This window comes from Urocitellus parryii, chromosome 7, assembly GCF_045843805.1.
Source record: "Urocitellus parryii isolate mUroPar1 chromosome 7, mUroPar1.hap1, whole genome shotgun sequence".
Classification (NCBI taxonomy): domain Eukaryota; kingdom Metazoa; phylum Chordata; class Mammalia; order Rodentia; family Sciuridae; genus Urocitellus; species Urocitellus parryii.
This window is the reverse complement of record NC_135537.1, coordinates 603936-627072: the sequence shown is the minus strand read 5'-3', so window position 1 is coordinate 627072 and position 23137 is coordinate 603936. Positions and strand designations below refer to the sequence as shown.

Below are 23137 nucleotides of genomic sequence, written 5' to 3'. Positions count from 1 at the left end.
GGCGCCGGCGCGACTTGTGGCGCCTGCGCACGCGAGTGCGCGCGGGCGGGGCGCCTGCGGGAGCGCGCCCGTCACAAGATGGCGGCTGCCATGCGAGCTTCCAGGGCAGTGTGTGCGCAGCGGGCGGCGACGCGGCCCGGGGGTCAGGCGCGGCGACGGCGCTAACCCAGGCTAGGCCCCTCTTCTTGGCCGCCACTTTCGCCTCCGCCGCCGAGCCTAAGATGGATCTTCCTGTGGGCCCCGGCGCGGCGGGGCCCAGCAACGTTCCGGCCTTCCTGACCAAGCTCTGGACCCTCGTGAGCGACCCGGACACCGACGCGCTCATCTGCTGGAGCCCGGTAGGGGCGGGTGCGGGAGCAGGGCGCCGCGGGAAGGGGGCCTGCCGCGGAGGGCCTGGCCGCCGCCGTCCTCTCGCAGCCCGGGGCCGCGCGGTCCGAACTCGCCGGACCCAGAGCCCTTAGTTTCCCTGGGACGCGGTGGACGCGGCTTCCGGTTCTTCCGCTCGTGGCTCGCGGAGGGACCGCGCCCCGACGGCCGGGTGCACAGCCCGCGCGTCGGGGAAAGATCGCGGCGTGGCGCGAATTCGAGGGCGTGCGCTGGTGGGAAGGAGAAGGGCGAGCGGGCAGCGGGCAGGACGCACGGTCCGGGCTGGCCCCACCGCCTGGGCAGCGGGGCGGCGTTGGGCCCTCTGGAGTTGTCGGAGCCGGTTGCGAATACCGCAGACCTCGAGCTTGCAGAGGTCACTCCCGCCTCCTGTTCACATCCTGGCTGTGACATCGCGCCGCGAGAGGGTCAGGGCCCGGGACTGGCACATGGTGGCCTGAGGCCACAGTGATCCAGAGGGAGCTTTTAGAGGAACTGTGACAGGCTTGGTGCCACCAAACCTGCTTGACTTCCTGCAAGCCAAAACTCAGGGCTTCTCAGCCTGTGCCGAGAGCACACCCATCGCACACCGTCCCTTCACCGTCAGTAAAGAAGAAAAGCCTGGACAGGAATCTAGCTCGATCTGGAGGTCCGGGTCGTGCGTTTACTGATGGTGTGCCCTCTGTAAAGACATTCGGAATATGCCTGGCATGTTGGTGCATGTCTGTAATCCCAGCAACCCCGAGGGCTGAGGTCCGAGGATTGAAACTTCAGGACTGGCCTCAGGAATTTAGCAAGGCCCTAACCAAATTAGCAAGAGAAGACGCTCTCAAAAGAATAAATCATTTTTTTTTAAAAAGGGGGGGGGGGCTTGGAGAGTAGTTCAGTGGCAGAGTATCCCTGGGTTCAATCCCAAGTGCCAAAAGAAAAAAAAATGTGTGTGGAAATAAAGAGAAGATTAGAAACCATGCACCTTCACTCTTGGTAGAAACACTTTGCCCCCATGGCACCTCCTCTGTGTGGGCCTTCCCTGCTCCCCAGATCCAGAGAGGAGCAGTGTTTTTCAGCCACTTCTTCTAGATTTTGAACTCTCCTGACCCCCAGGAAATGACATCACATTCCTGACTTTCTTTAACTTCTTTCCATTTCTGCCTTGTTACCCTTAACTCACAGGGAGTGATCTTACCCAGGTGGGGGAGGGCATCTGAGATCCTCTGGAATATTCTGAGCCTTGTTCTGCTAGGAAAGTCCATCCTGCCTGGTAATCTGCCTGGTTGGTGTTTTTGCTTTTTGATTGAGAGATCTGTGGGTGAAGTTCCAGTGTACATTCTTCCAGGACCTATAGGGTGTTCTGGGGAGGGCCTTTGAGTTGGAAGTCAGATCTGATTCAACCTGTAAACAGCCTCCCATCCACAGCAGCACACTACCTGTTGACATATTTTCCCTGGGGAGGGACAGGGAGTTGACTGGAACTCAAGCTTTGGTTCTTCCTGTGTGAAGCAGCTGTAATTGGTGCAGGACATCAGGACATAGCAGTGGGCACTAGCATGAAAAAAGTACAGAAACAAGCTCTGACTCAGGAATGGAAGGAAGCCCCTGTCAGCATGATCAGGGAGGGACTGAAGAGTGTCTTGGAGCTGACTGCCTGGCCCAGAGAAAGAAGATGATGCCTCTGTCCCCGTGACCTTGAAGGCACCCCTACAGGCCCTGTGGCCTCTGTCAGCAGAGTGCAGCATGGACGCTCCTATAGGCTCACTGCCCTTGACTCAGCCTTCAGATGCCTCAGAAGGCTTTGGAGCCCCCATTCACTTATTTTCTCCTTAGTGCTGGAAGTCTTCTCCTTATTCTGCCAAAAAGTACTCTCCCTTTGGAGGGAGAATGTTGGCTAATTCCCAAGGCTGGATATGTGGGGAAGACCTTCCAGTCTCAGAACCCTGGCTAGACTACTAGGGGACAGAATAGGTCATTACCTGGAAACTGATGGAGGTTATGGCACTGTTTATCCTTGTGTTCATTCCCACCCGCAGCCCTTATTTAGTTCCAAATCCCTTACCCAAACAGGAAGGGCTACAAGAGATCTGAGTTTTCCCCAGACAGGTCCTGGAGGACGGTGCAGCTCCATATGCCCTGTGGAGGAAATTTGGTGACCACGGGTTAGAATCCAAGTAGGAACCACAAGAGCATGTAAGTGTAGGCATGGGTAATCTTCCCTTAGCCAACTTCTCAATAGTTGTCCCAAAGTTGCCCCTGGATCCGGTACCCAGAGATACGAAGACTGGGACTAAATACCTGGATAAATAAGTAGCTCCATAAATAAAGCATGAGGCCTTTCCACCCTCCTACCATCTCTCAGCCTTTGCATCCTCCTCTTCATGTAGTGGTTCCTCTGTCCTCCCCAGTAGGCTCTTGATAGGGCCTTACAGGACTCAGGACAACTCTGGAGTTACAGTCCCTCAAAGCAGAGAGAAATGTCCAAACCGAATTGAAAAATGAAGGCTCATAGCCCAGGTTCAGTATAATGCCAATTTTGTATAAGATCATGTAGTCTTTTTTAAAAAAGATTAGAAGGAAATATGAAAAGGAATCTTGGTTATCTCTGGCTAGTAAGATTACAGTTAATTTTTATTTTAAGTTTTTCTTCTAGTTCTTAAAAAGTAAACGTGTTTTGTAATTGAAAGGAGATGAACTCTCAGCCACAGTTGTGTCCAGAACCCCCACAGCTACCCCTGCTCTCTGAGCTTTCTCAGCCAGGTGAGCTCATTCTTAGAGAGCCAACAAGAGTTGACAGGCCCACTGGCCCCACCCTTGAAGACCTGGCAGTGGGCCCCATGTGCTTGAAGCCACACACCTCAAGCTGGTTGTGTTGTGTTCTGCAGTGTCATTAACCACTGAATGGTGCAAAGCATGTTTGGTGTCTCTGTGTTACAGACAAGGTTGTGCTTCTTGCCTATTCGCTCTTCTGCGCATGGTCATTCAAGTGGGTGACCTAAGTTCCATTTTATAAATAGAAAACTCAGGCTCAAAGACATCAAAAATTTTAACAAATTAAGAGCTAGAAAATGGTAAAAGTAAGTCCAGAATTACCCAGATGTTGCAAACTGCCTGGCTTTGCCAGCTGTGCACACCTCAAGGGTCCATCTTTCACCTCCACAGAGAAAAATTAGACTACACCAACAAGCTCTATGCTGTGGCCTCGTGTGTTTCCTCCTGCCCTGAGGTGTTGAGGGAGTTGCAGGGCTGGGTTGTGGTAGACTTGGAGGAAAGTAGATGCCCACAGCAACCTGGGCCCATCTGACACCATAGAACCAGTGTTGGCTCATAACTCTTTATCAAGGGACCAGGGAGAGCAACCTGCACCTGGGGGTTGCTTGTTTTCAGAGGAGTTGGCCTGTGTGCAGGGAAAACTAGAGCCTAGCAAAGCCAAGGTCTGGCAGGAGGAAGAGGCTGGCCTTTGTAAAAAGTGAGGAGCTCAGCCCTCAATGGTTTCCTTGTGCCTAGCAGCACTAGTAGCTGTGGTCAGTAACCCCCTTCCAACTGTGTTGGCCCCACAGTGAGCAGAGTTGAGCAGCCTGCATGTGTTCAGTGCACCGGGGATGTGGAGGTGTGTGCTGGTGTTGGCTCCTGACTTGCAGGTGTGAGCTCCAAAGCTAACCTGAGCAGAAGCAAGAAAGCCCTTGGGAAAAGTACCAATGGACCCTCGGAGAGTGGCAGACCAGGACTGGGGGAGGTGGCCCAGAAGGTGTGCTGCTCTTCTGTACCTGCTTGGACCCTCCATCAAGCTCACCCTCCAGACTGTATTTCTTCACTCCGTCTTCTCGTGACCACAAAGCCAGGCCAGCTATGGGTTCCAATGCAACCAAGTGCCCACAGACTTCCTGCTGCTCTAGTCCCAGACCTGGGACACAGAAAGTGGTCAGGCAGCTAAGGCAGGAAACCTGAGTACATTACAAGCTCCATCTGTGCTTGGGTATGCAGGGGGGGCTAAGACAGGGAGGGATTGTGGCTGGGCAGTAACTTGAAAAGATCAGATAAGCCACCTCATAAAATATATGGCTGTTAGCCTTTTGGTACCACAGAGCCAACCCCTTTGAGAAGATAAGCAGAGTCACCAATCTGCTCTATACAAAATGTATACCTGGAGAATTTTGTATACATTTCAAATTGTCAACAGTGGTATAGAAAATAAAGCCACGGACCTGGTGTGATAGCACACTCCTGGGATCCCAACAGCTCAGGAGGCTGAGGCAAGAGGATTGCAAGTTCAAAGCCAACCTCAGCAACTTAGCGAGGACCTAAGCAACTCAGCAAGACCCTGTCTCTAAGTAAAATAGAAAGAGGGATATCAGGGGTCAGGTTTCAGTGGTTAAGTATCCCTGGGTTCAATCCCTGGTACAAGAGAAAGTCACAGCCAGGCACAGTGGCTGAGAGAACTTTGGAAGTTGAGACAGGAGGCTGTCTTGCTGTCCCCAGTCTGTGCTGAACTTAAGGTCGCTTGTGTGAATTTCCAGGGGCACCAAATGAAACACAGACACTCGCTTTACCTTTAAACAGGCTTCAGGATAGCTTCTTCACTCTTGGCTTCAGGCTTCCCAAATGGGAGAGCAAGAGAAAGTCATGAGCACAGTTGGAAGTGGGCTTTTATTGGTGGGGGACCCTTATTCTTAGAAAGTTCCATCCAAAAAAAGTCAGAAGGGGCAGGATTATAAAGGCCAGGTGAGTATAATTCGACCCAAGGGGCTATGGGATGACACACCTATCTCTGAAGATGTGCCCTCAAACTTCCTGGACCGGGTCAATGTCCATGTCACTACAAGATGTAGTGACGGTCAAAGCCTCTCCACTCCAGGATGGAAGGCTTGAATCATTCAGAGTGGCTCCCGCAATCTCTAGTTTGAGGCCAGCCTGCACAACTTAGCATGACCCTTTCTTAAAATTTAAAAAGCCTGGGTGTGTAGCTCCGTGGTAGAGCATACCTGGGTACGGTTCACAGTAAGCCTCAGTATTTACTGACTACCATGTTTCAGACTACAAGAGCACTGCTCACTAGCCAATAACTGGGCAGCCAGTTTTCCTTGATCCTTCTATAATGCCAGTTTTCATTATATTTAAGTCTAAGCTATGACCTCCCAAAGTTACCTGTGATCAGCAGAGAAGAGCCTTTGAACCACTGAGGCAGAGAGATGAAACACTGAGTTCTCTGCTCTTCCCTCAGAAGACCCTCTGAAACTCACTTGGAGTAGGTCCTGTCAGACCGGTTCAACTCGGACAGTGTTCAGCATTAGAGGACAGATAAGGTCTGAGCTAATATACACTTGCCTGGGCTTTCTGTGGTGAAAGGGGAGAGCTAACATGCAGACTAGGGTAGCTGAGGCTGCTGAACTTGTGGGGCATGGTGGCAGAGAGGAGGAAGTTGGCCAAGAAAGACATCTGGGAATCAGCAGATGAGCCCCCTGGGGTTTTGGCAGCTCTTATGGAGGCCAAGAACACCTTCAAGGGAGGAAGCGCTGCTGAGAAGCTCCAGGGTGAACAGCTAGAACTCTCAAGCCCAGAGGTTGTTTGCACTCTCGCCAGCAGGGTGGAGAAGCCAGTTTGAATGAATACACAGAGGGCTCAGCAGGGACCTTGGGAGAGCTAAAGGGGTGTTGGAAGCCCACACGGAAAGGGTACTCCAGATGACATGGGAGCAAGCTTGGAAGCGAGCATTGAAGTGACAGCCAGGCTGCCCTCAATGGAGTGCAGCACTTTTGGATTCAACAAAACTCAGACACATCACATAAAATTCCCATGTCCTAGGTCCAGTCAAAATGAGTAGAAAAGCCAGTAGGCAAGAAAAGTGTAACTTGTCATGGGAGGGTGACAGTTCATGGGAACAGACCCAGGTCTGATGGGATGACCAACAAGTACATTAAAATAATTTGTAACAGCGCTCTGTGTGCTCAAGGAATCAAAGCAAGAACATGAAGGCTGAGAAGTGGAAGATAGAAAAACAGAAGCAAGTTGAGCAAAATATCATTTCTCCTAGGCAGGAGAATTTTAATTACATAGATCCTCTCCTCTCAGAGAGCCCACACACTGTCCCCACCTGAGTTGTGGGTTCCTTCTGAGGAGCATCATAGAGAAGGGAGGGGGCTCACAGAGGACCTCATCAGCACATCAACACTGGTGTCCATGGTAACAAGCCTGTTGACAGCTGAGCTCTCGACACAGTGGAACCATCTTCCCAAAGTCACATATGGCCCCCAAGTAAAATACCAGATCCAAACTGAGGGACATTCTGCAAAATGCCTGGCTAGTCCTCTTCAAAACTGTCAAGGTCATCAAACTGGGAAAGTCTGAGGAATTGTTGTGCCCCAAGGAACTGAAAGAGACATGACAAGTAAATGTAATGTCATATCTTGGATGATGTACAGGAACAAAAGTAAGACATGAGGAAATCTGGAAAAAGTATGGACTTAGCAGGTGCACCTTGCTAAGGCAAGATGTTCGTAATAGGGAAACAGGTGTGGAGTGTATGGGGACTCTGTACTATCTTCCCAACTTTTCTATAAATTTAAAATTGAAAGGTTATGTTAAGTCCACTAGAGAAGACTAATAAAGATCACTGAGTAAGAAACTACAGAAGTGACCTGCTGCGATGCATAGAGGGGAGGTTGAAAATCAGTGTTGTTGGGGTGGTATCATGCAGTCTAAGACAGCTGAGGTCCAGAAGCAGGAGGAGGAGCATGTTTGTAGAAAGAATAGCCAGACATTTTCTGTGGTACTGGAAATCAAACTCAAAGCCTTGTGCATACCAGGCAATGCTCTACCACTAAGTTGCCTCCCCAGCTCTTTTTATTATATTTTGAGACCCAGTTGCTAAGTTACCCAAACTGGCCTTGAACTTGCCATTTTCCTACCTGTGCCTCCCAAGCAGCTGGGATTATAGGAGTGCATTCTTTTCCCAAGTCTTTGAAGAGCTGTAAACCCACACACTTAAGAATAGCAATGAATCCCAACCAGAATAGGAACAAAGAAAGCCATATCAAGGCCTAGCATGTTCAGGTCTCTGAAAAAGACTAATAAAATGTCCTAAAAGCAAGCAGAAAGAGAAAGGAAATTGCACACAGTAGAACGAGAGGTAAGAATGACTGTAAACTCTACATCAAGAACTCAGGTAGACACTTGGAATGAGTATAAAGTAAGTCTTGGCAAGAAAATATAACTTAGGGCCAGGGTTGTAGCTCAGTGGTAGAGCATTTGCCTCGCACACATGAGGCCCTGGGTTCGATCCTCAATACCACATAAGAATAAACTAATAAAAATAAAGATATTGTGTCCATCTACAACCAAAAGAAAATGTAACTTACATACAAGAACCAAATTGAAGTTTTAGAACTTCACTGGACAGGGTCAGTAGTAAGATGGAAGTGACAGAAGAAAGTCAGTGAATATGGCCATAGGACAGCAAAAACTGTCCCCAATCTAACAACAGGGAGGGAAAACAAACAGAGCCTCACAGACTTGAGACAGCTTCAGGGGTCAGCTTCATGTCATCAGGGTCCTGGAAGGAGAGTAGAAAACTGCAAGAAAAATAAACAATTACAAATTAAGCAAAAGATATAATAAACCTGTAAGTTCAATTTCAATATACTGCAAAGAAGTATAAAACCAAGGCGTAATCAAACTCCTGAAAACTAGAGGCAAACTAAAAATTCTGGTAGCAATGACTCCTGTGACTTTGTATTTCCTATCAGAAAACAAGGAAGCCAGGACTGGGGTTGTGGCTCAGAGGCAGAGCACTCACCTAGCAAGTGTGAGGCCCTGGGCTTGATCCTTAGCACCACATAAAAATAAAAAGAAAGAAAACAGGGAAGCCAAAAGGAAATTAAGCCAATAAAGGGAACTTGTCAAGTTAGCCATAGTGGTGCACGCCTGTAATCAGCAGCTCAGGAGGCTGAGGCAGGAGGATCACAAGTTTGAGGACAGCCTGGGCAACTTAGCAAGACCCTGTCTCAAAGTGAAAGGGGGGCAGGGGTTGTGGCTCAGAGTTAGAACTCTTGCCCAGCACATTTGCGGCCCTGTGTTTGATCCTCAGCACCACATAAAATTATAAAAGTATTGTGTCCATCTACAACTAAAAGAAGGGGAGCTAGGGGCTACAGCTCAGTGGTGAAGTGCCCCTGGGTTCAATCCCCAGATCCAAAATCAGTCAGTCAAAACAATAAAAGAAAAAAACACAGTGGCTCCCCCTTAGCCATGGTCAAGTCGAGGCCAAATGTAGTAAATACAAAATTATAGAAATAAGCAACTTGTGGGTTTAAACCACTCTGAGTAGTGTAAGGCAGCCTCACACTATCCCCCCAGGATGCGAACGATCCCTTCAATCAGTGGGTCTGCAGCATACATGCAGCCTGCCCAGTAGTTGCTTACTACAGCCATCTGCAGTGCCATGCCAACCGTCATGTATCACAGTGCCTGAGTAGTGTAGCCCAGCGCTCCTTTGCACACCTGCTTATTCACCTCACCCCATGTTTCCATCAGTTAGGTACAGTACAAGCAGAGACGGAGCACATCGCTCCTATTGCACTATGAGTATACTGTTTTATATGTTGTTATGCATCTATTCCTGTGCCTAACTTATAAATTGAACTTTAGCATAGGTGTGTATATAGAGGGAAACATAGTGTATGTAGGGTTGAGTTCTGTCTGTGGTTTCAGGCATCCCCTGGGGGTCTTGGAATGTATCCCTCACACATAAGAGGCGACTGCTGTACTTCTTAACACTAACCAAAATAAAGGCAAAATGATTTATCAATTAAAATAGACCTAAGAGCAAAGAAGCTGACCTTAAAGAGGGGCATTATTATTGGGACTGAGGTTGTAACTCAGGGGTAGAATAAAGGGTGAGTGCACCAAGGAGACTTGCAGTCCTATTGTGTCCACCTGGCAACAAAGCAGTAAAAGAAATGAGATAAAGCTGGACAGAGTCGAAAGAAGAGCTAGGACTGCAAGTGCAGTCATGCGTGTCAACTATTCTCAGTGTCTTGATTGAGGTTGAGAGAATTTCCACATAGAGAAGACTTGAACACATCAAGCCGCTCAACCTGCTAACAGCTGAAGATACTCCACCCAGCAACAGAGCCCAGCCTCTTCTCAGCCCCATGGACCTGTGCCGGCATAGAGTGTGTTCAAGGCCCTGAAAACAAGCTCAGGAGAACTAAAATCATGCATTTAATTCCTTCATGTATTTTCTGAACATAAAGGAATTAAATTGGAAACTGTTGAACACTGGCAGTAGGAGACTCCAAAGAGTAAAGCAGTGCTTAGGGGGAATCTGCTTCGTTAAGTTTACATGAGAGAAGAAGGGGCCGTTGCTATAGCTCAGCAGCAAAACGCTTGCCTAGCATGTTCAGGGTCTTGGGTTCATTCCCTTTTCCACAAGAGAGTGGACTTCTGAGCAATCACCTTAAAAAGCAGGAAAGGGGGACTGGGGCTGTGGCTCAGTGGTAGAGCGCTTGCCTTGCACTTGTGAGGTCCTGAGTTCAATCCTTAGCACCACTGCTAAGTTATTAAAAAAAAAAAAGTTATTAAAAAAAAAAACAGGAAAGGGGGGACAGTGTAAACTCAAAGCAAGAAAGAAGGAAGTGAGGACAACAAAAGAAAGCAGTGTGACTAGAAGTGGTAAAACAAACTCCAAAAGCCGAGTCTTTAAAAAAAAATAATAAAGAAGTTAATGAATTCATAGCACAAATGATACAAGAAAAAAGAATATATTAATTAGTAATATCAGGAAGTAAAGATGCATCAGTACAGACTCCACAGGCTGTAAGATGAAGAGGAAGTACTAAGGATTTGGCAATGTGAACGAAATGGACTAATTCTTTAAACCTCAAACTTCAAGTCACGCTCAGAATAGCAACGTGTGACTAGTCCAAAAAACAATTAACGAAATTGAATTCCCAGTTATAAACCTTACGTAAAAGAAATTTCAAGGTCCGAAAGACTTCACTGGCTAAGTCCAATAATTGAAAAATAAATAGAACCATCTTTGCAGAAATTAGCAAAGGCGGAAATGCTTTACTTTTCATTTTATGGGGCCAGCATTACTCTGATATCACAATTAGACAATTAGAAATAGTCCAAGAAGACTACAGACAACATTTCCCCTTATAAAGTGTTGTCTCTTTAAACATCTTCCACAAAATATAGTGGATCAGTTCAGCATTATGTTAAAAGAATGAAATCACAAGTGAGATTGTCTTGGGAGCACTGGATTAGTTCAACATTTGAAAATCAAGCTACATTATTTGCCATATCAGTATAAGGAAGAAAAACATGATCAGAATATTTGTCTAAAAGTAAGTTGATCAAAATGTAATTTGTGACATTTTAAAAAAATAAAAAACTAAAAATAATAGGAAATTTCTTCAACCTGATACAAAGTGTCTACAAAAAAAGACTGCACATCACCAGGCTCATTGGTGCACACCTTTAATTCCAATGAGCTGAGGCAAAAGGGTCACAAGTTGGAGACTAACCTCAGCAATTTAGCAAGGTCCTGTCTAAAAATTTTTAAAAAGGGCTGGGTATGTGGCTCAGTGGCAAAGGCCCCTGGTTCCACCCCCAGTACCAGGAAAACAAGAGCACACCTAACTAACTACTCAGTGGTGGAAGACCTAGTGCTCTCCCTCCCTGGAGACCAACAAGGTGTATCATCTCTTTTCACTGGTCTTATTCAGCCTCTTGCTGAAGTTCTGTCCAGTATCCCATGTGAGACAAGAAAAGGAAGGCATGCAAACTGGAGGGGCCGAAGGAGCACTGTCTGTATGCATAGATACAGGAATGTCTACATGGAAAACCCTGAACTCACAGAAGTCCTCCTAGATCTAAGAAATGTGTTTTGCAAGGTCACTAGATATAAGGTCAACATAGAATCTAATTTGTTTTTGCATACTAGCAATGAATAATGGGAAATCAATTTTTTAAATACCATTTACAGTTGCTCAAAGAAGTTAAAAACAGTCATCCCTTGGTATTCACAGGGGATGTTTCAGGATCCCCACCTGGATACCAAAATGTAAGGATGCTAAGTCCCTTGTATGAGATGGTATAGTATTTGCATATAACTTACACATCCTGCCATACACCCATATACTTTTGTGGGGGAGGGGGGTTGTTGGAGATTAAACCCAAGGATGCTTTACCACTGAACTACATCTTCAGCCCTTTTAATTTTGAAATGGTCTAATTTACCCAAGCTTGAACTTGGTTGTTTGTGGGTTTTTTTGTTTTTTATTGTTATTGTTGTAGTAGATGGACACAGTATCTTTATTTTTATATGGCACTGAGGATCAAACTCAGTACCTCGCATGTGTGAGGCAAGCACTCTACTGCTGAGCTTCTAGCCCCAGCCCCCTGGCCTTGAACTTTGGATCCTCCTGTGACTAAGGATTATAAGTGTGAGCCATCACGTCTGTATACTTCAAATCATATGTAGATGACCTATATTTTTCTTTTTCCCCTGCTTTTAAGCAGTGCTGAGGGTGGGACCCAGGGGTGCTAGGTGAGAGCTCTACTACAGAGCCTCTAGATAACTTATAACACCTAATGTAAATGCTATGAGAATGGTTGTTCTACTGTATTGTTTAGAGAATCATGACAAGTGAAAGTCTCTACATGTTCAGTAGAGTTTTTTTAATATTTATTTTTTAATTGTAGTTGGTAACAATACCTTTATTTTATTTATTTTTATGTGATGCTGAGGATCGAACCCAGGGCCTCGCATGTGCTAGACGAGCCCTTTACCACTGAGCCACAACCCCAGACCCTCAATAGAGGTTTTTTTTTGTTTGTTTGTTTTTTCTTTGTTTTTTAATATTTTTGGAAGGCAGGTGCAATGGTGCACACCTATTCCTAGCAGCTCAGGAGGCTGAGGCAGGAAGATCGCAAGTTCAACACCAGCCTCAGCAACTTAGGGAGAACCTATCTCTAAATAAAACATAAAAAGGGCTGGGGATGTGGCTCAGTGGTTAAGCACCCCTGGGTTCAATCAACATTACCTCCACCCAAGGAAGAGAGAGAGAGAGAGAGAGAATGGATTTAGAGAAAATACCATTTCAAAATGTGTTTGGGGTTTTTTTTTGTTGTTGTTGTTTTGTTTTGTTTTTTGTTTTTCAATCTACTATTGAATTCACAGATGTGGGATTTTTCAAAAGTTTCCCCATCCTTTCTCTTTCCCTCGCCTTGTTTGCTGATGCAGTGAGTGCTTTGCCTCATTCTTTTGATACTCTTCTCATCCTGTTTCTGTACATTAAGGAGTCAACGTTTTAGCTGGTATGTTGTAGGACTTGGGGTGGCGCTGCCTTCCTCCTGAGCTTATTTCCTTGTGTTTTCCTGTCTGCTTGTGACTTGGCTGGGTGGCTTGAGGGAGACTGCTTTTCTTTGGTCTCTATTCACTGCCTGGCTGCCTGTTTCTGCCATTGGGGTTTTTTTGTTTTGTTTTGTCTTGTTTTGTTTCTTTTTTGTAATGCCCTGGAGCACAGATGGTTGGGCAGTCAAATGCAGTTAAATCTGACCAGTGGTGAGGCGGTTTGGTTTGGTCTGGTCCTGGGGAGGTGGTTGGGCAGCTGTTGTTCTGGAGGGGTTTCTGATTTGGTAGTGTCTTGAGCAGGCCCGTCATCAGCATAGACCACACTCGTTCCTGTCTTTCCACAAGGTCAGGATTTGCTGAATGACAGTCAAGTCACAGGCTGCACCACTCAGCAGGGGCAGTTCACTGGCTACGTGCAGATCACCTGGTGGTCATAAGCCAGGTAATCACAGGTTCTTATCCCAATCTTCATTGCCAGTACCTCTGGCACATCACACTTCACACAGTGACACACATAAGAAGGGGTCAAGGCAGCCACAGGGGTCAGGGAGACTGAACTGAGAGCAAAGGCGGAGTCCCTGCAGGCGGTCAGGTAAGATCAGGAACCAGCTGAAGAGCTTGTTCAGGGTGCAGGAGCTTATTCTAGGCCGAGGTCCAGCAGTTTCACCATGTCAGCTTGGAGTGGGACTCCATGGTCATCATAGGCAGAAGAAATCACACTCTGCTAAAGCCTAAGAACAGATCCGAAGGTTCTTTGCTATGACAATTTTCTTGGGCAAGGCTAGTGACCAGTGACCAGAGTTAGGGTGCCACTGTGTCCAGTCCCAGGGTACCTCCCCTTTTATGGGTCTCAAGTGAGGGGTTTGTTTTATTTGGTGATCTAGTATTCTCAGTAATCTCATGGGCCTGGTGTTCCAGTGTTAGTTTCATACGCCCATACATGCTTGTGATTAATTTGGTAAATTCATGAGTGGTCATTCTTCATTAGCATGATGAACTTATTACAGTTCATGCCTTTAGTTGTGCCAGGCAGATGGTGGTGGTTCACTTGTACAAACAAGGTATGGCTTCATTGCATCTCAGCCCTTAAACTCAAAATGGAGTAGCTCACAGCAAACTACTGCTTTACAAAATGAAGTGAGAAAGGTTAAAGCACAGCCTGAAAACTGCTGCTCTGTACATCGTGGAGTAACTCAGAGAGGGCACGGCCTTCTCTCCGCAGAAGGCAGGTGGGTTTGTTGGTTGAACTGTGGCTGTTTTCGGGTTGGCCTTGGGTTAGCTCTGGCCCTGGAAGGCTCTTCTCAGCTTCCCCTTCCCTGCAGAGGCTCACTGAGGCCCGCCTGCCCACACTTGGACAGGGAGTGTGCTTCCCAGTGGGTGGCAGCAGAGCTTTTCCTCCTGCACTGCCCGTCTCCAAGCATAGACTTAGAGCCACTACTATTCTGGCTGGGCAGTAGCCACTGATTTTCTTTACTGCTGGACTTGGAATGGGGTCCCCATCTGTGGGGCATGGTGGAGGAGCCAACTGCTCTCTTGGCCACACTAAGCAGGAATGTGGTCTCTTCAACCTAGAGTGCTGGGCTAAAGAAATCCTGGTGGTGTGGCTCTCCCCCCATGCTCACTGCCTGCCAAGTTGTAGCAGGTGTCATGGAGTAAATGTCTCTTCACTCGCTATATGCCTTTAGAGACTCCCCAGTGTTTTATTGGGGAGACTTCCACAAAGTGTCTCACACTACTGGCCAAGAATCAGGAATCTCCTCTTCACTTTGAAAGGGTAGCTTTACTAGTGTCCACTGCCTTTGGCTCTCAGCTGTGGTAAGTTATACTTTTTTCCCCCTGGGCTGGGGGTTGGTGCTCTACCTCTGAGCCCAACTGTGGTTCAGTGGTGCCTCATTCTGTTCATTTGTATTCATTCTTCTTTCTATTCTTCACACTATAATCTCAGTTTACCTGTTTCCAGGTTTGTTGATTCCTGCTTCTCCCTACTCACATCTCACCAGAGTCCCTCTGGTGAATTATTAAACTGAGTTGTACTTCTCAACCTTAGAATTTCAACCTGATGCTTCTTTATCATTTTTACTTCTTTACTGAAATTCTCCATTGGTGAGATATAGTTCTCTTACTTTAGTTCTCCAGATGTATTCTTTGAAAGTAATTAAAATAGCTAACTTAAAATCCTTTTCTCATTGGGCACAGTGGTACACACCTGTATCCCAGCAACTTGGGAGGCTGAGACAGGAGGATCTCAAGTTTGAGGCCGGTGAGACCATGTCTCAAAAGGAAAAATCAAAGGGACTGGGGATGTGGTGGCTCAGTGGTTCAGTGAGTGTAGCCCATTGATTTAATTCCCAGTGCTGGAAAAAAAATAATTTTTTTGTAGGCAGTTTGTTTTTGGGTCTTTTTTTTTTTTCGGGGGTTGGGGGGGTGCCGGGGATTGAACTCAAGGCACTTGACCACTGAGCCACATTCCCATCCCTTTTTTTGTATTTTATTTGGAGACAGGGTCTCACTGAGTTGCTTAGCACCTTGCTGTTGCTGAAGCTGGCTTTGAACTTGGGATCCTCCTGCCTCAGCCTCCTGAGCCACTGAGATTATAGGCCTACACCACCACACCCAGCCTCAGGCAATTTTTATTGACTACTTGTTCGAATGTATGGGCCATAACTTCTTGTTTCTTTGTATGTTTTATGATTTTTTTATTGAAAAGTAGACTTTTTTTTTTTAAATGGACAGAATGCCTTTATTTGTTTTTGTGTGGTGCTTAGGATCAACCCAGTGCCTCACATATGCTAGGCAAGTTCTCTGCCACTGAGCCCCAGCCCCAACCTGAAAAGCAGATTTTCAGTTAATAAAGGGTAGCAATTCTGGGGTGAGACTCCCTTTCCCCAGCATTTGTTGCTGTTTTTTGACCTGGTGATTTTACTGAACTAATCTGTAAAGCCTGTGTTCTTTTTTGGTGACACTACAGTCTCTGTTCAGTTAGTTTAGTCAGGGGATAGAGCGAAAACCTCTGTGTCTAGAACCAGTAAGTCTCCCAGTCTCCCAGGGCCTCTGTGTGTTAGGACACACCTTCAGCCCAGACAGTAGTGGGCAGCCCTACTTCATCCTTCACTTCCTGCTAAGGCCCCACCTCAAGGCCAGCCAGAGGTGACCACTTAGGGCCTCTGGGGTCCATGGAGTGTCTGCATAGCTCTAGCTCTACACATACACATGGCTTCCAGGTTCCTAGGGACACACAGGCCTTCTCAGGGTCCCTCATGATCCCTCCTTTACCCGCTGTTCCTTTTGTTGCTGTCGCTGTTGCTGCTGTTGGGGTCGGGGATTTGTTTGTACATTTGGTTCCCTGGAAGTGCTTAACCATTGAGCCACATGCTCAGCCCTTTTTATTTTGAGGCAGGGTCTCCCTAAGTTGCTGAAACTGGCTTTGAACTTGTGCTCCTCCTAGGATTACAGTGTGTGCCACCATTCCCAGCTCAGGGTTCCTTTCTGTTGTCTGGTTAGCTAGTATTATATGTGCTTTGAGCAGCCACATCCTTTAAAAGTCACCCCTGGGTGTTCCAACAAACACTCCCAGGGGAAACGGCTTCTTTACTGGTCAGAGCCCTCCCTGCACGAGGAGTCTTCCAGGGAGCTGCCCTCATAGGCCTTAAAGCAGCTGCAGGCCCGCCCACACCCCTGCTTCCCCACTGTGGGTGCAGCCCTTGGTCTCAAGGCTGCAGGAGAGGGAGTAGAACGGGTCAGGCTAGGAGCCATGGACCTCAGTGCTCTTGCCAGACACAGTTGTTCCTCCTGAAGAAACTGCTTCCAGCATGAACCGTTCTTTGGTTACCTTTCAGAGTCCTGCAGAAGTTGGCTTCACCTTTCTTACCAGTTTTTGCTCTGCTGCTTTGGTGTCCCTTCCTCCACCCCTTCCCCTCATGCTACTGTTGATGCTGATGCTTATTTTCATGCCTCTGTATGTTAGAAAGCAGTTCCAGGGGGCTGCGGTTATGGCTCGGTGGTAGAGCACTTACCTAGCACACGTGAGGCACTGGGTTCAATTCTCAGCACCGCATATAAATAAATGAGTAAAATAAAGGTCCATCAACATCTAAAAAAACATTTAAAAGAAAGAAAGTAGTGCCAGTGCCAACCCAGCACCAGGGGGCTCTTTTTGGTTTTTTCTTAACCCTGACTGGGAGAAGCCTATTCCTACCGTCCTGAAGGGATTGATTCAGGGGGTCAGGTACTACCCCCTTCGCACTGTGTGACCCTCACCATATTTGATGCCTCCTCTGAGCCACCATGGCTATCCCATCAGTCCTTCCTGATGGGTTCTGGGCTGAGTTCAGGAAAGCACTGGGAGAGGAAGGTCACTATGCGCAGTGTTTGACAATCTAGTCCTTGTCTCACCTGCCAGAAGGATGAGACTGTGTTCTGAGCACAGCTGCACCTTCCTCCAAAGTAATGGAGGTTTGGTTGGTTCTCATGTCCTTGATGGCCTCAGTTGGGCTCTTAGCTGTTCGGTTTTTGTTGTTGTTGCTGTTTTGTTTTATTTCTTGTTTTTGTGTGTGTGTGTGTGTGTTTGTGGTGCTGGGGATTGAACCCAGGGCCTTGTGCAAGTGAGGCAAGCACTCTACCAACTGAGCTATATCCCCAGCCCCTGCTCTTAGCTGTTCTTAAGGAATTTTTTGCTGATTATAGCTACATACCATTTGCAGAGAGTGGACCAGAGTATATTGTGTTGCATGAATGTGAACTTGGCGTCCAGGAACCACTTATCAAGGGAACCCCATCTCTGAATGCAGGCCAGGGCGTACTGGGGTAGACTCTACCTTCCAGCAGCCCCGTACGGTGGGAGTGTGCACTGCCCACTACACAGGGAGGGAGTCAGACCACTATCCCTGTCACTGCTACATGTGGCCTGCTGTGTCTCCTGACAGAGTGGGAACAGCTTCCATGTGTTTGACCAAGGCCAGTTCGCCAAGGAGGTGCTACCCAAGTACTTCAAGCACAACAACATGGCCAGCTTCGTGCGGCAGCTCAACATGTGTGAGTGCCCACTCTGGCTGGGCGGGTGCCCCCTTCCAGGAGTCTGTGGGAGGCAGACCCCAGCATGTTCACCCCCAGACAGTGCTCTGGATTGGCCAGGGGCAGGGCCTGGAATCCACTACACATGAGGACTGGGGCAAAGTACCTCTTTGTTGGAAGATCCTCGAGAGTGTGAACCTGGGGTTTCCAGGGAGGAAAGAGTTGTGAGGCCCTAGCCATACTCCCTCACAGATGGGGAACTGTTGGGAATGGGGTCTCCCTCATAACCAGAGCACCCAGCTGCCATGGGCATGGGCTCTGGCCACAGCCCTGCATGGCCCTTCTCCAGGGGCCTTCCCTCACTTGGCCCTCAGGAAGAGCTCTCCCACCCCTGTGTGTGCAGACGGCTTCCGGAAGGTGGTCCACATCGAGCAGGGAGGCCTGGTTAAACCTGAGAGGGATGACACTGAGTTCCAGCACCCATGCTTCCTGCGTGGCCAGGAGCAGCTCCTGGAGAACATCAAGAGGAAAGTGACCAGCGTGAGTGGCTGGCCCTAAACACAACCCTCCTTGTCGTCCTTCCTTGCTTGTCCCTCTCTGACCCACCCCTAACCATCCCCGTTGGCCCTTCCTACTGTGCCTCAGGCCTCCCCACTCTCCTTGGGGTCCAGCTGCAGCATGAGAGCCAGCCCCACTCCAGGACCTCCAGAGCCTCTTGTCCACCCCCAGGTATCCACACTAAAGAGTGAAGACATAAAGATCCGCCAGGATAGCGTCACCAAGCTACTGACAGATGTGCAGCTGATGAAGGGGAAGCAAGAGTGCATGGACTCCAAGCTACTGGCCATGAAGCAGTAGGTCCTGCATGTCCAGGGGTGGCTCTGGAGCGTGGATATGTGCTGTGGGCTAGGGAATGGGACAAGGAGGACCTCTTGCAGAGCCACCATCCAGCTGTGACTTCTGTGGCAGAAGCTCTGGGGCCTTCTGTATCCATACTCTGGGGGAGGCATCCTGCTGGGTCACTTCCTTCACCCCAGAAAGATAGACCTCTGCCTGGTTCCTGGAGCCACAGGCTAGATGAGCTTCCACTCCACAGGATCTGGGTGCACAGACTCTGCCCTCCAGGTCCCTCCCTGAGGGCCAGGGCAGCAGGAAACTGACCAGGACAGTCCCAAGGCTAGGTCAGGTTCTCTCCCTCCCCTGGTTGCCCACAGTGTCACTCAACGCAATGTCAACATCCCCACCACTGCCACCATCTCAGGCCTGGGGCAGGAAGCAGCATAGGATCTTTCTTGAATTTTTGCCTATGTATGTTTGGCAAACACCTGACCACCTGGGGCCCTCCTCAACCAGGACCCAGGGCTCTAGGGGCTTTGCAGGCAGCCTAGCACTTGAGAAACTGAGGCACGGGTCTCTTTTCCACTTTGGGTCCCTGGAGACTCAGGAATTCTACCCATATGGCACAGGAGGCCCTGGGTTCACACTCCCACATTAGGCCTAGCAGAAGCCACTGACTTTGTGACCAGTGGATGTGGCTTTTCTCACAGTATGGCCAAGGGGCCATATCTTTGTCAAGGAGATATGGGCTTTGCAGGGCTAGCCCACCAGAGCATCAGGAATGCACCAGATCTTGCTTACCTACCTGGGTGGGGGAACCATGTTTTGGCAGCTCATCCCTATCCCCACCAGGCCACTTCCACACTTGGTGCAGGGCCCTCAGCCCCTACAAGGTGCAGGGCACCCCCAGGAGTCACTCAGCAAACTGAGGAATCTGTATTTCTGAAACCTGATTCCTTGGTGGGAGCAGATGACTGGGGTTGGATTCAAGCTCAAAGAACCTCCCAGTCGCCACCTCTACCCCACCGCATCATCAGTGGGTGTCCTGCAAGCCCCACCTTTGTCCTCTGGGAAGCACACCAGAGGCTGAAGGGGGGCAATGTTGCCAGCAAGCCCTCGCCTGGCCCCGGCCCTTGTCCCACACCCCCTTGGACATGCCTAGGGCAGGGGAGGCTACAGAATACCCCTGCTGAGACTGCTGGGGGCCTGCCTGACCCAGCCTGTGTTGCAGCGAGAACGAAGCCCTGTGGCGAGAGGTGGCCAGCCTGCGGCAGAAGCATGCCCAGCAGCAGAAAGTCGTCAACAAGGTGGGGCAGGGCTGGCGGTGGTGGGTCCCTCCACAGCAGGGCTGGAGTGACTGGAGTGACTGGAGTGACTGTATCCTCTCTGCCCTACAGCTCATTCAGTTCCTGATCTCGCTGGTGCAGTCCAACCGGATCCTGGGGGTGAAGAGAAAAATGTGAGGCACTGGGGGTGCCTGTACCCTCTGCTCAGGCCCTGGGCCCTCCCTGTGCTCCATCTGCTGCATCCTAGCCAGCAGCTAACCCCCACCCCTTCCCCACAGCCCGCTGATGTTGAGCGACAGCAGCTCTGCACACTCGGTGCCCAAGTATGGCCGGCAGTACTCCCTGGAGCATGTGCATGGTCCAGGCCCATACTCGGTAAGCACTAGGTTGGGCAGGACCGCCCCCACAGGTCGTGCAGGGTGCTTGCTGCCTGCTCCAGGGTGGCCACAGGCAGACCCTACCCCGTGACCCAGCCCCTACCTCTGTTTGCAGGCTCCATCCCCAGCCTACAGCAGCTCCAGCCTCTATACCCCAGACGTTGTTACCAGCTCTGGACCCATAATCTCCGACATCACTGAGCTGGCTCCCGCCAGCCCTCTGGCCTCCCCAGGCAGGAGCATAGATGAGAGGTGGGGCTGTGTCCCCCCCAGCCCTCCTGTCACCTCACTGGGCCAGCCCATATGAGCCCGGGGTAGAGTTGGGAGGGAGTGGTGCCCGCTGAGGTTCCTACTAACGTGTCCCCCAACATGTCCAGGCCCCTGTCCAGCAGTCCCCTGGTGCGTGTCAAGGAAGAGCCCCCCAGTCCACCTCGGACCCCCCGGGTGGAGGAGGCGAGTCCCAGGCACCTGTCCTCTGTGGACACCCCCTTGTCCCCGACTGCCCTCATCGACTCCATCCTGCGGGAGAGCGAGCCTGCCCCCACCTCAGCCACAGCCCCCACTGATGCCGGAGGCCGCGTCCCCTCGTCCCCACCCCGCTCAGCCCCCGAGAAGTGCCTCAGCGTAGCCTGTCTGGACAAGTGAGTGCTGCCCCTGAGCACACAGCCTGAGCCTGTGCTGGGACTGTCCTGAGGGGTGGGGATACTGAACCCCCAGGCCCTGCAGGGGGGTATGGGATTTGCAAATAGTAAGCAAACAGGATTAGGGCCAGGGAGGGAGTTGAATTTGGCCAGATCACTCTACAATCTGGGGCCCCTGCCCGCTGGCCACCCTTTTGGCTGCCATCACCCTCTCCTGCAAACCACAGGACCCTTGCCTGTCATGCTGCCCAGACCAGCAGCAAGAGATGGTGAGCCGGGCCTGGCTTTGACCCCTTTGGCCCTGCCCAGAGGCTGAGTGAGTGAGGATGGTGGGCTCAGAGCCCACCCTCTGGCCCCCACCTGCAATGGGGGGGGCTCTTGTCTTTGTATCTTGCAGTTTGGCTCGCGCTCCACAGATGTCTGGGGTCGCCCGCCTCTTCCCCTGCCCCTCCTCTTCCTTTCTGCATGGCCGAGTCCAGCCAGGGTTAGCGCGGCTCCCATTGGGGAGGGAGGAGGGCTCTGTCGGAGCTCGGGCCCCTCCTGCAGCCACGAACCAGACTCTGCCCTGTGCACAGCACTCACCCTGTTTGTCAAGGGTGCCAGGGGAGGGCTTCCCAGGCTCTGCATCCTCACTGACTTCCCAGGCATGGGCCAATGGCTGTGACTGGGACAAAACCCTACCAGGCCCAGCCACCAGTGCAGGCAGGATCCAGGCTGCTGTGCTGCGATTACTTTCGGGGTGGGGTGGGCCCCATGGCACCTGTAGAGCCGTCCTGGCTGTCCTTCCCATGGCCCCCAGATACACCAGGGGAGGTGCAGACCTAACCATGCTAAGGATAGCCTGTCTACCTTCTTTACTCTTCCAAGTGCTATGGCAAGACCTCGTTAAGCCTGAAAAACTGCACTAGAGCTGAACCCCTCATCCCCTGGTGCTTTCTTGCCCCAGCCTTGATCACCCCCAAGGCCTTCCAGCCTTCTACCAGTATCCTGTGGGCCAAGCTGCACCCTACCCTCAGTAGTCATGGAGGGCACAGAGCTTAGCACCTTCCAGTTGTGTGTGTATATATACACACACACACACAGTCCCCCCAGCCCATGCTGGGGGTGCTGAGGGGCCCCATCTAGGGAATGGGTGTAGCCAAGGGAGAGCCCTTCTCTACAGGAGTGTGTCTGGGGCTCTGGTTCACCTGCCCACTCACCCCGGGCCAGGAATGAGCTCAGTGACCATTTGGATGCCATGGATTCCAACCTGGATAACCTGCAGACCATGCTGACCAGCCATGGCTTCAGTGTGGATACCAGCGCCCTGCTGGACGTGAGTCTGCCCTATCTTCTCCCTGCTCCACCCCATTCTCTGTAAGCCAGCCCTGACCTCCCTCCCTCCCTCCCTCCTGCAGCTGTTCAGCCCCTCCGTGACCATGCCCGACATGAGCCTGCCTGACCTTGACAGCAGCCTGGCCAGCGTGCGTAGGCGGGCAGGGTGGGGGGCGGGGGCACCAGCAGCAGTCCTCACCATGTCCCTTCCACCCCACAGATACAGGAGCTCCTGTCTCCCCAGGAGCCCTCCAGGTCTCTTGAGGCAGAAAACAATGGCCCTGACTCAGGTGAGCCAAGCCCTGTGCCTGCCCCCCATCCTCCCACCACCCATATGGCCCTGACCCCCACCCACCCACAGGGAAGCAGCTGGTGCAGTACACAGCACAGCCTCTGTTCCTGCTGGACCCGGACGCCGTGGACACGGGGAGCAGTGAACTACCTGTGCTCTTTGAGCTGGGGGAGGGCTCCTACTTCTCCGAGGGAGACGACTACACAGATGATCCCACCATTTCCCTGCTGACGGGCTCTGAGCCCCCCAAAGCCAAGGACCCTACTGTCTCCTAGAGATGCCAAGAGGGACTGGGAGGGCCTGTGGCCTGCTTCCACCCTTAGGACAGGTTTGGGGGAGGCAGGACAGGCACACAGCCTCCACGGCCCCAGTGGGGGAAGAGGGGCTCAGGGCTGGACAGTGCCTCCAGTCCAGAGTGAGGGCCCTTGGGCCTGCACACCTGCTGCCTTCGCCCAGCCCCGCATCCCCATGGCTTGTTTGGGGCTTCACAGTCGCACTTGGACTGATTCTGCAGGTTGTTCATAGAATTGTATTTTGGATTTTTACATGAGGGTCCCCCTTTCCCCTTCACAGAAAAATATATACACACAGACGGACAGACAAGACGGGCAGAGATCTATAAACCGACAAGCTCTATGCTATGGCTTCCTATGTGTTTCCTCCTGCCC

General features: G+C 50.3%; 1 protein-coding gene across 7 annotated transcripts; it reads left to right on the top strand.

Annotated features, from left to right (window-relative positions):
- The first annotated feature begins 26 nt into the window (after positions 1–26).
- On the top strand, positions 27–23127 carry Hsf1 (heat shock transcription factor 1). Of its 7 annotated transcripts, none has more exons than XM_026409889.2 (14): positions 27–338; positions 17635–17743; positions 18126–18262; positions 18452–18576; positions 19791–19866; positions 19957–20018; positions 20124–20220; positions 20338–20474; positions 20600–20863; positions 21261–21347; positions 22073–22178; positions 22261–22326; positions 22398–22467; positions 22539–23126. In XM_026409889.2, the coding sequence occupies exons 1-14, from the start codon at positions 222–224 to the stop codon at positions 22742–22744; spliced, it is 1659 nt and encodes a 552-aa protein (XP_026265674.2). In that variant the 5' UTR covers positions 27–221; the 3' UTR covers positions 22745–23126. The 7 variants fall into 7 exon arrangements, with proteins under 7 accessions (XP_026265674.2, XP_026265673.2, XP_026265675.2 ...); XM_026409888.2 differs by having other exon boundaries at positions 18072–18262; XM_026409890.2 differs by lacking the exon at positions 22261–22326 and having other exon boundaries at positions 18072–18262; positions 22539–23127.
- The last annotated feature ends 10 nt before the right edge of the window (positions 23128–23137 follow it).

What these genes read in the sequence shown, in the direction of transcription:
- Hsf1 (XM_026409888.2), top strand. Translation starts at nt 222, where the DNA reads ATGGATCTTCCTGTGGGCCCCGGCGCGGCGGGGCCCAGCAACGTTCCG. An exon ending in TCAAGAGGAAAGTGACCAGC is followed by an intron (nt 18,263 to 18,451) that starts GTGAGTGGCTGG and finishes GTCCACCCCCAG; the next exon opens with GTATCCACACTAAAGAGTGA. An exon ending in GGCAGGAGCATAGATGAGAG is followed by an intron (nt 20,475 to 20,599) that starts GTGGGGCTGTGT and finishes CAACATGTCCAG; the next exon opens with GCCCCTGTCCAGCAGTCCCC.